This window comes from Salmo salar, unplaced genomic scaffold (genome assembly GCF_905237065.1).
Source record: "Salmo salar unplaced genomic scaffold, Ssal_v3.1, whole genome shotgun sequence".
NCBI classification, from domain to species: Eukaryota; Metazoa; Chordata; class Actinopteri; order Salmoniformes; family Salmonidae; genus Salmo; species Salmo salar.
This window is the reverse complement of record NW_025549428.1, coordinates 3,979-15,497: the sequence shown is the minus strand read 5'-3', so window position 1 is coordinate 15,497 and position 11,519 is coordinate 3,979. Positions and strand designations below refer to the sequence as shown.

The window sequence follows — 11,519 nt, the reverse complement described above, 5'->3', positions numbered from 1 at the left end:
CCCCCCTCTCCACCCTTACCCTTCTCCCCTCAGTTCGCCATCCGCCTTCCGCGTGGCCCCCTGCAAGACTTCTACTCTAAACGCAGCTGAGGTGGCATCCTAGGGGGCCTCTCGAGCCGGCCCAGAGGGAGAGGACCAGAGAGAGGGATGTGTGAGGCAGGCCATCAACCTCTAGCTCCTTCTTCTTCTCTTCTTCATCACAGCTCTTCATCATCATCTTCTTCTACTTCAGAAGCTGCTTCCTGTCATGTGACTCTTACTTCCTGTGTATCTTGCTCAGTCCCCCCCTCCCCAACTCTTCCTGACTGTTGCTCCTTCCTAAAAAGTTGAAAGACTTGACGATGAACCCACTTCTGTTTTTGTATATCTGATTATCTGGACTAGACGAGTACGTCTGACAAGGACAGTTGACTGGTGGCTTTTTACAGTAGGAACAGTTTTGATATGTGCAGGTTCCACTAATAGGTGTTTTTGTACACATCCAGACAGACATCAATGTTGTCATATGTGATAGTAGGATTAGTTAGTGGTGTGTTGTCGTATTTCATGTATGAAGTCTTCTATAGAAGCACATTAACCCAGCACTAGTGGACAGCTACAGTGTATATTTGAGTATACAGTGTATACCTCATCACAATTCACTTTTGTTTTTTGGATGCACATCTAACACTGACGAGGTAACTTTGGGGCAGCTTGTTCAAATGTTATAGTATATATTACCTATGTTTCGTTCACTGGTATTTGGTAAAACACTCTTGTCAACTGCAATATATTTTGTCCTGCTGCATGCCCTTTTAACAATCAATTTTGACCCCCCAAAAATGCAATAAATTCTTGCTAAACATGTATGGTGGAAAACATTGTTTCATTCCCTGCTGTTGTTCACACAGTGGAAATATGTGTGCTGTGTCTTTCCTCTAGAGTGTGTGTATTACTCCTATAAGGGAAGAGTTGGACACTAAGGCAGCGCGACAACAGGACGAGTCCAGCAGCACTGTAAGGCCATCGGGGGGCCCAGCCCCAGCCCTGCTAGCACAGAAACTGGGCCTGATAGGGTTGACTCCAAATCCCATGATGCACCTGGGGTGGCAGGGCCATGTGATCAGGAGGGTGAGCATGTTAGCTCTGGGACCACCACCAGCCACGTACCCATCGTTGAGGTGGAGAGGGCACAGCTGCCCCACTCCTATCAGCTCCAGGGTACAGTGCTGGAGGAGGAGGAGCCGGCAGACCCAGGGTCGAGGGGGAGCAGTCTGGGAGGATAACAGGAGCCTCCCACACCTCCTATTTCGTGAGCGGTGTTCCCCATGTCATACGCTGTTTCCAGGTAGCCCTCCCTCTGCCCTGACCAGCTCCTGTTGATTGACTCCTCTGCCTGTCCTCTACCTGTACTCTGCCTGTCCTCTGTCTGGGTGATTCCATGGGGGACAGTGTACACTCACCCTTCTGCAGCATGGCTACAAGGAATCTAAACAGTGAATCTGTAGTCATACTGGTGTTGGTCAGGATGGTTGAGTTCTGCTAGAGCCAGCTGCAGAGGCGGTGCACAGTGATGGTGTTGGGGGTGATGGGAAGAGATAAGGACCATGTCGCTAATCCTCTCTTTCAAGCGCTCTCTCTGACACACTAGATGAATTGTCTTTCTCTCTCTAACACACTAGATTAATTGTCTTTCTCTCTCTGACACACTAGATGAATTGTCTTTCTCTCTCTCTGACACACACTAGATGAATTGTCTTTCTCTCTCTGACACACTAGATGAATTGTCTTTCTCTCTCTGACACACTAGATGAATTGTCTTTCTCTCTCTGACACACTAGATGAATTGTCTTTCTCTCTCTGACACACTAGATGAATTGTCTTTCTCTCTCTGACACACTAGATGAATTGTCTTTCTCTCTCTAACACACTAGATGAATTGTCTTTCTCTCTCTGACACAAACTCGATGAATTGTCTTTCTCTCTCTAACACACTAGATTAATTGTCTTTCTCTCTCTGACACACACTAGATGAATTGTCTTTCTCTCTCTGACACACTAGATTAATTGTCTTTCTCTCTCTGACACACTAGATGAATTGTCTTTCTCTCTTTGACACACTAGATGAATTGTCTTTCTCTCTCTAACACACTAAATGAATTGTATTTCTCTTTCTGACACACACTAGATGAATTGTCTTTCTCTCTCTCTGACACACTCGATGAATTGTCTTTCTCTCTCTCTGACACACTAGATGAATTGTCTTTCTCTCTCTCTGACACACTAGATTAATTGTCTTTCTCTCTCTGACACACTAGATGAATTGTCTTTCTCTCTCTGACACACTAGATTAATTGTCTTTCTCTCTCTCTGACACACACTAGATGAATTGTCTTTCTCTCTCTGACACACACTCGATGAATTGTCTTTCTCTCTCTAACACACTAGATGAATTGTCTTTCTCTCTCTGACACACTAGATGAATTGTCTTTCTCTCTCTGACACACTAGATGAATTGTCTTTCTTTCTCTCTGACACACTAGATTAATTGTCTTTCTCTCTCTGACACACTAGATGAATTGTCTTTCTCTCTCTGACACACTAGATTAATTGTCTTTCTCTCTCTGACACACTAGATGAATTGTCTTTCTCTCTCTGACACACTAGATGAATTGTCTTTCTCTCTCTGACACACTAGATGAATTGTCTTTCTCTCTCTAACACACTAGATGAATTGTCTTTCTCTCTCTGACCTCGTGGTGGTGGGAAGGACATCTCGGTAAAACTAGAATGGGGAGTGGGAACAAGGGACCCAATCAGTTGTGAATGAAAAGAGAGGTGTGGTTTGAGGGTTTTTCATGGGGAGTGGTTGATGAAACATTGGAAAATTACAGCTGTGCCATGTTCAATTGGGCACAACCAATAATGTATATAAACACTGGACACAACATCATGTAAGGTTCAGATATAATGATATGATATAGAGCCTATATGTCTGTTTGACATGTATAGAAGGAAGGAACCAAGTCGGCTCTTCTCATGACATGTCGATGTGCAACGTTCAGTCAAACTGACTAGAGTGTGTTCTCCTCCCACCCCAGCCCCCTCTGGTGCAGACCCAGACATTCACCATCACAGACGTGTCCAAGTCCCTCCCTACTGACGTGTCTACTAAGGATGTCCCTATCGTTCAGACCCAGACGGTCACCTACGAGTCTGCAGAGGTAGCCACCCCATGATAATAAAGATGATGCTACAGCTGGGGAACTCTGAGCTGTGGTTCAACCTCATCTACCGCAGGGTACCATCAGGGCAGTGTTCTGAAACGTCTTTAACGCCACCGATGACTGAGGTGTTACCATGGAGCCAATGTTTCTGTTTGTTTCCTCTCTCAGGTGTCAGTTGACGGGACAGACGGGGGGAAAGAGGCCACAGCACTGAGCAGCATCCAGACCATTCCCTCAGAGAGCAGCAGGGAAACCAGTGGCACCTCTGTTACTACCACCACCACTCGCATCTCCAAGGTAAGGGCACACCATAGACCGCACACACACACACACACACACTTCAGCTGTGTGTGTCATGGCCTCTGACTAATTCTCTTGTCCCAGGTGGTGAAAGGAGGAGTGTCAGAGACCAGAGTGGAGAAGAGGATCGTCATCACTGCTGACTCAGAGGATGACCAGGTATAGTACAGTGTAGTATGACAGCTCCTTCTACACACACCAAGGCCTGGTCAAGCACAATGCTTCTCTGTGACACATTTTTGTCATAAGGTGTACAACCAGCTAGGTGGAGGTTAACTGAAGCTGTGTCTCCTGCAGGGAAGCGGCGGTGGAGCAACAGCAATGTGATTCAGCTGAGCACAGTCAGGGAGCAGCCCTATGGATCTGATGCTCAAGACACCAAAGGACTAACCTCCCTGTCCCAGAGCCACCCCCACCTCCTCAACCCACACTGACATTGTGTCCTGACTGGTCCCCTCCAGAACCACCGTGGTTGCATCTCAAATGGCACTACTTTTGACCAGAGACCTGGTTAAAAGTAGTGCACTATAAAGGGAATATGGTGCCATTTGGGATGCACCCTGGTGTGTCCCTGCCCAGTGGGATATGAACAGGCCAGGGAGAAAGCCTATTGTGTCCTCTCTTTCCATACTGCTGTTCTGACTGTATGGTGGCTTCATGTTGGTCTATTCCACTCAAACCTCATATTTCGCCAAATTACTATTTTTTTGTTTTATTGTAGTAGGAAAGATGAACCTTTTCAGTTCTAAGAGCATTTAGGTCATTTGCTTTTAAATGTTTATTTACAACATATTTTTCTGTCGTTTGTATTGCTACTACTGTATCATTGAGTTTAAGTGTGGACTCAGCGATATGACGGAGATGCAGAAAGTAAACAGCGTAGTGGGTCAATTTCAGCAAAACAACTAAGAGCGTTGAAGTGAGAGGCTCAACTTCTCCGCTGTTTTGGTGCCATGGTTCCAACGCTGTGAAAAGAGTGAAGCGAACCCGTGCACATGCGCAGATACTGTGTGAGAGCAAAGTCTTGCATCTCGCTCATCTCAACATCTGCGGTGCTGGTCGAGGCAACGGCATTTTACTGAGTCTCCCTTTAACATGCTCATTTTGATAGAAATGCACTGTTTTCAACTGAGCTTTAAGTAATAACATTATCAGACTTTTTCAATCAGATTAAGATGCTGGACAGAAACTAGATGTATTTTTGGAAAGGGATAACTCCTTTGAGTTTGTTTACATTTATAATTGAGGAATATTATTTTTTTATTGAATATTCAAATTGAAATTACATACCTCACTTAAAAGTATTGAACAAAGATATTGCATACTCAAACAACCATGCCTGTTTTGGATTTGTTCTCTGCTCAGGTAAAATATCTCTTTCTTAACCAGCCAAGTTAACACGCGTAATACTACTAGGTCAGGCCACGATGACCCTCGTTAGAAACTTTGACGTGATGACAACTGTTTTAAAATGTTTACTCTATTTTATAGCATTACTGCTTTTATAGTATTTGTACAAAATTAGGTTTTTAAGTTATTGAAGTTCATATCCTACTCATTGGTAGCTTCTCATATCAATATTGTCTTTTTTTTTTTTTTTTACACCTTGAATTTGGGAGTGCCCCCATGTTTCCCAGTACGTATTCAGCGTTGTTTTTTCTTCTTTTAACGCACCATTGACCTTTAGGACTGCCCCATGCAGTCTGATGTGAGAGCAATGGAAAGTCCCACCGTGTTTTGTCCCTTAAAATGATTTTAGATAGAAACGTGATTGATTTTCAAACCTGTTGTTGATTTGATGAAACAATGCTTTAGTCTGTTTCTCAGGGTTTATGTCTTTATCAATACTGCAAGACAAAACCCCTCTGTATATGATTGTATGAAGAATGTTCAGTCTTAATGTACATTCTAGCCCTGCAGATGGGTCCAAATGATACTCAGCTCTTAAACACAGTAGTACATGTGCAAGATGTATTTATCACTATCAAAAGGCAGCTGTCCCAGTATATGTGGCTTTTCTTTCATATAGGGGCACATATTTTGTCCATGTTCTACCATCATTTCTTTGTAGACTGTTTCATGTGATTCTTTTTAAAACACGAGTCTGTTTGCAGGCTTTTAGACACAGAAGTCGCATTCATAATCATCTAGTTTGTAAATCTTTCTTACCACTTGTTTAGAGTAGATTCCTCTACCACTTGCTGTACCCTTTCCTTTTGTAGATCAAAGATACGTGTATGAGAACCCTTTTAGAGAATGACAATAGCAGACCTTTCTTCCCCTCTGAAGAAGTTTGTGAAGGTGGCACAAACTATTAGCTAGAAAGATCTTGAGGGCATGAACTAGAATCTCAGCGGAACCCTTCGTTTTTAGATTTGTAATCATATTGTTGCTTTTGTGACATTCCTGTCTTAAATTTAAATAAACTTAATTAAAACCTGAATTAATTATCAAGTGGTGTGTAGTGTCTGAGCATGATTTCAGTCACAAGAACATTTTTTAATAAAAGGTGACCAATAGAATTGTAAGAAATACAATTTTATTAAAAATTCTTAATTCCTGCATTCAGAAAATCAATAATAGCATCACCACTGGAATTGTAGACTGAAAGAAAACCTTTCATGTAAAATGTAGTACCATAATGTAAACTGGTTGTAGCTGTAGGTTATCAACATGAAATAGCCATCCACCTGTGTGTTCAATACCACTTAATATTGTAACAGATCAATGCAAGAGAAACCATGCATCTCAGTGTCCAGTCAAGAGACAACTCTGCTCTGTCATGGACATGTTTACAACTAATGATGGCTTTAGTGGCCGTGACAGTGAGTGTTCCAGCACAAAGAAAACCCATGTTGCCCTTCACCCCGAGAAGAACATATCTTATACATCTAATAAACTCTGTCTTCAATTCAATTAGTGCAGCAGCCATTCTCTAGGGAATCTATAATACATATCAAACTGGTTGTTCATTGGATTCTCAGCCAATCTGGATATAAATAATCATTTAAGATTGTTGTATATCACCCTTTTCACACTGCCAAGTTACGTGTCCACCCTCGGTAATGGAACCATGCAGGAAAGGAAACCATGAAGAGAATGTATCTGAGCCAGCCCAATACGGTGCAGGTCAGCATGATAGTGTGAAAACAGGTATTAGGATGCGCTCACACAGGCTGACCAATCACATTAGCTCTTTTGACAATAAGTGGGCAAAAAACAAAACGTGCACCTGGGGGGGGGGGCTCAGGACCGAGTTTGGAAAACCCTGCCTTAGCGAGCCAAACTGAAAATAGGTTTGAAAGATTGGGTCCTGTCAAGGAAAGGGGAAGAGTTGCAAGATTGTAGTCAGTAGGGTTGTGATTGGCTCCCTCTGTGCTTTAGCCTATCACCAAAAAGCATCCTGTATAACAGACAGATGATGGCCTGGTCCGGATGTCGACATAAGCGCATCCATCTACATCAGGGATGGTCAACTCCAGTCCTTCTGGGGGCCTGATTGGTGTCATATCCAATAATGAACTGATCATGATCATCAGTTTAGAATACAATGTGTTTAATCAGCTGTGTTCGCTAGGAATGGGGGAATAGTGTGACACCACTGCAACCCCAATGACTGGAGGTTCCCATCCCTGATCTACATGTATGTATTGTATCTGTCATAATGTGTTTTAACAAGCCTTTATTGAGCTACATAATCCACTGCTTTCATTCCAACCAAGTCAAAATGTCTCTTTCCCGGCCGGGTGTGTAAGTTCTAGCGAATAGCCTTCACAGGACTCTTGAAGCTGGAGGCAGCCTGGAGTTGGAGTTGATAAGCCATGGGGTGGATCTTGAAGCCATATAGCCTGAGAAAAACAACTAAATATTACAACACAGTAACAGTGTGGATAGTAGAAGGCTGCCATTATGCTAACATGTCTCAATCTTCTTACTGAGGGGAAAAAATGTCATCTTCAAATCAAGCAAGTGGTTTTTGTTACAGTTCCCAGCTGAACATGAATTATGTAATAACACTATCAAATCATATGTATTCAAATGGGGAAAACAGAGCATCTTGATGAATTTGCAAAGATAATTATAGAAATAAACCTTGGCACAAACTGGTTGGCAGGTCGTTTTGGCCGGTACTCAGGGTGCACCATAAATAGCATGTGGGGGAAGCCTGTCCCGAAGTAGGCCCCGTCCGTGTGGTGGTGCCGGGAGGACTTGGGGGTGTACACATCCATGCACTTTGGACAATACAGCTTCACCATGGCCTCACCTGGGATGTCTGACAGACCTATGGGAGAGGAGAGATCAACATTATGTAACACAGCTGAGGGCACACAAGTCTATTCTGGTGTCAGCTGCCAATTCAATACTGATGAAATATATTTACTGTGCAAGCAAGAGTCATCTTTTAGATTCCCTCAGACCTGTGTGAAATACTGCTGACCATCTGTGATATAGTTCAAAGGTGACTGGAGAGAAATGGTTCAATTCCATGAAAAGAGGTATGTTCTGTAACTGAACAGGAGTATGAACACATTAAAGTCAAACTCACCAATAGGAAGCATGGGTTGATTCTCACAGTACACTCTTGGGCAATAGCCAAAGTCCCCTTGTTGGTACTTATCCAGCTGCAAACCAAAAACTATTTCAGTGTGAAACGTGGTCACACAGCTAGTCCAAGAAAGGCACACTAAATAAACAGACAGGTAGAATTTAGAACAGGGGTCTCCAACCTTTTCTAGCATGAGCTACTTAAAAAAATAAAAATTAAACATGTCACGAGCTACATTTTTTATTTTATAACTTTCAAATAGTTGTTTTGTCAATATACCTGGTAAAATGATGGTTAATAGACAACTAAGTGGGCCCCATAAAATTATATTTCAAATTTTCCTCAATTCTCTTTGAACTGTTATATTTCTCCTGGTTTGGGATTTATTTTGTATATTTGCTCAATATTACAATTCTTCATAGAGAAAGAAGGAAAATGGATGTTCTGAGTCCATGTCAAACCTTAAAATCACATGAGAAGACCATTTGAGGTCTGAAAAAAAAAGTGTGTAATTTACCCTTTAATTCCACATCTCGCAAGAGAGGAGTGTCAGTCTAGCGATGTTGCTGCTGTTACCTACTGCTGCAGCACGTCATGACAGTTTGCAAAACAAATCGGCACCTCATTGATACAAATAATCATCATGATAGTTCTGTCAGATGAGCCTACTTTACAATTTGCATTTAATTGAGAAGGTTTTTCCAGTCTACCCAAAAGACTCCGGTTATAATTAGTGTCGCTAACTGGCTACATATGGACTCAGACAAATGAGCGCCCTAAACAGGGGCAATATTGCTGGAAATGAAATTGGCAGATTATGTTACGTTTGGCTTTTTAAGCCAATAGTGGCTAACTAGGGGTTGGACAATGTCAATGTGGCTTTGATTGGATAGTAGCCAGGAGCTTTACATTTATGACAGTTTGCCAGGAACACATGAAAAAAAATGCATGTAATTTCAGAATTGATTGGCGAGCTACTGGTAGCTCACAGTCTACCTGTTGGAGACCCCTGATATAGAGATTATCCAGACTCCAGAACAATATATACAGCTCTAAGGTTTACTACCATCTGAGCAATGCCTCTGTTGGTGAGGATGTAGCGTGCATGGATCAGCCCGTACAGCATCTCTGCTGCCTGCTCTATCAGGTCACTCTGGTTGGGGTTGTCCTCCAGCTCCTCATCTGACAGACAGACATGACAGTGAGGCTTTCAGATCAACACACAAGGTACACAGAAGCCTATAGAGACATGGTGCATGAATAAAGCACTGGGAGGCAGCATTATTGTGTCTGCAGGTCTTTCCTTTCTTTATACACACACATACGTGAGGCTTTCAGATCAACACAAGGTAGACTTCAGCCTATAGATGCACTGAGTCAAAGTATGTAGTCGCAGTACTGTGTCCTTGGGTCTTTTGAAAGGCACTTGTAAATACAAACAGAACTGATAAATTAGCCTATAGGAAGTGTCAGTGTGAAGTCATTTTAGACGGTGTAGTGATGAGCTCACCTGGCTCCAGGTCGAGGATCATGTCGAGGGCCTGGCGGTAGTGAGGCACCTGCTCATTGAGCCCTGTCAGGTTAAACTTGTCCTGAATGTAGTCCTCATCAACCTGGTAAAGTGGAATGGATCAACATGGTTAGTAGCTTTCAGCTGCCAAACACTGTCTACTACTCTTTATGAATAGGCCACAGTTGGTCAATTGCATAACAGGTTAAAGGGATTACTTCAGTATTGGCAATTAAGACAAGCAGAAGAGTTAAAGGTAGAATTAAGCAATGTAGCCTAAAAGGTGCATGCACTGTGTTGGAATATCTGAAGCTACCGCCAGGCTATAACAAGCTTATGTCACAGTTACATACTATGGCATCAATACAAAACCACCCCACGACTTTAAACACTGTATTTTGGTCCTCTTTCACATGGAATTCTCCATCTGTGTTCAGGGTATATATTTGGCTGGTAGCTGTAACAGTTCATTCTGTATTTCAAAACAACTAGCTTCACAAACAGTTGGCTAAGTCAGAGCAATATTATTTCCCCTGTCTGTCCTTCTCATTCTGTGATGTTCTGACATAACTAGCTATCTACTCACCTCACAGAAGAACTCATTCCCCCTCAGGCCACAGAACCAGGAGATCCAGGACACCTCCTCCGAGCTGCTCATCCTCTGAACAAGTGGGGGTGATGGTGCAACGGCATGCAAAAATGACATGTATTCCAGAATTTCCATTGATGCACTAGAATATAAAGCTAGCTGGGCCAAGCATTTCGCTACAACATCTGCTAACCATGTGTATGTGATCAATAAAATGTGATTTTAGCTAGTGGTGTATTCCATTCTGGTCCAGGGACCTGAAGTATGTGTACACTGCAGGCTTTATTTCTGCCCCAGATATGCTAGCTAGCTAGCTAATCTGATCAAATCATCAAGCCCAGAGGTGTTAGTACTGGGCTAGAACAAAAACCTATTGTTATTCGTCAAATTATGCATAAAGAACTCTAGCTAGCTAACGTTAGCTACATAGAAAACGCTAGCTAGCTAACCCCGTGTTTGCTAGCTAGTTACGTTAGTTTAATAACGTTAGCTAGGTAACGGACATTTTCCACACGCATGAAATCCATACTCATTTGAAACTAAACAATTAATTTAGTAGTGTAAAACCAAATGTGTTGTGTCAGCACACGTTTACTCACCCTCTTATGTTAGCTAGATATATCTACCGGTAGCTACTGTGCTAACTAGCTAGCACCTTAGCTAACTGCTGTAAACAAGAATATTACTTCCGGTGGAATCTTCGGCTTCTCCGACCTGTGTTGATGAACAGTTTGCTGGTCCAGTCAAACCGCGGAGTATTAGCGATGGGTCGTTCGCGAACGAGTCAGCTCTAAGAGTATGTTGCATTACCGCCACCTACTAGACTGGAATACAACTAACTCCCTTATACTTTGCTTTAAAAAAAAAAATACCCTACCATCTAACACTACTCACAAAAAAATGATACAAATCTAAATAACACCACCCCACTCCACTATTTAATCCTACCTCATGCCAACAACCTGAAAGGATGGGACATCACCACTTAACACACCCTGTAATTCTTCTGATGTCAAGTCTCGCACACCCAAATACCTCTCTGCAGCTGCCACCCCAACCTCAATTTTCTGTGACTTACATTCCATCCCTGCAGTACAGTTGATAACCATTGCTATGAATGCTAGAAATCCAATCTTACTGAAACATATATCACTTGTTGGCCTATCCCTCTGTACTGGTACAGATCTGCTACTCACACCACTCCTCTCGGGATCCCTCCCTTGACCCATCTTCCTCTACTTTCTTCACTGCCTCAGCATATGACAAGTTCTGCACTACTCTAACCCTGGAAACCTCAACCTGCCTCTCTCGCAGAGGACATTTCTGATCCCCAGCCACATGAGCACCCCTACAATTAACACATACCAC

General features: G+C 42.7%; 2 protein-coding genes across 2 annotated transcripts; one reads left to right on the top strand and one right to left on the bottom strand.

Annotated features, from left to right (window-relative positions):
- Positions 1-3,080: 3,080 nt before the first annotated feature.
- Positions 3,081-5,949, top strand: LOC106573466 (uncharacterized; the record flags this gene model as incomplete). The annotated part of the gene is given in 4 exon segments (XM_014148545.2): positions 3,081-3,203; positions 3,375-3,503; positions 3,591-3,665; positions 3,804-5,949. Coding segments are annotated over 4 exon segments (357 nt in total), but the record flags the coding sequence as incomplete, so codon positions are not given.
- Positions 5,950-6,028: 79 nt separating this feature from the next.
- LOC106593881 (casein kinase II subunit beta) lies at positions 6,029-11,183 on the bottom strand. The gene is made up of 7 exons (XM_045713319.1): positions 10,751-11,183; positions 10,149-10,223; positions 9,563-9,665; positions 9,119-9,234; positions 8,053-8,128; positions 7,599-7,788; positions 6,029-7,354 (listed from the first exon to the last, which is right to left on the bottom strand). The coding sequence occupies exons 2-7, from the start codon at positions 10,218-10,220 to the stop codon at positions 7,264-7,266; spliced, it is 648 nt and encodes a 215-aa protein (XP_045569275.1). The 5' UTR covers positions 10,221-10,223; positions 10,751-11,183; the 3' UTR covers positions 6,029-7,263.
- Positions 11,184-11,519: the final 336 nt, after the last annotated feature.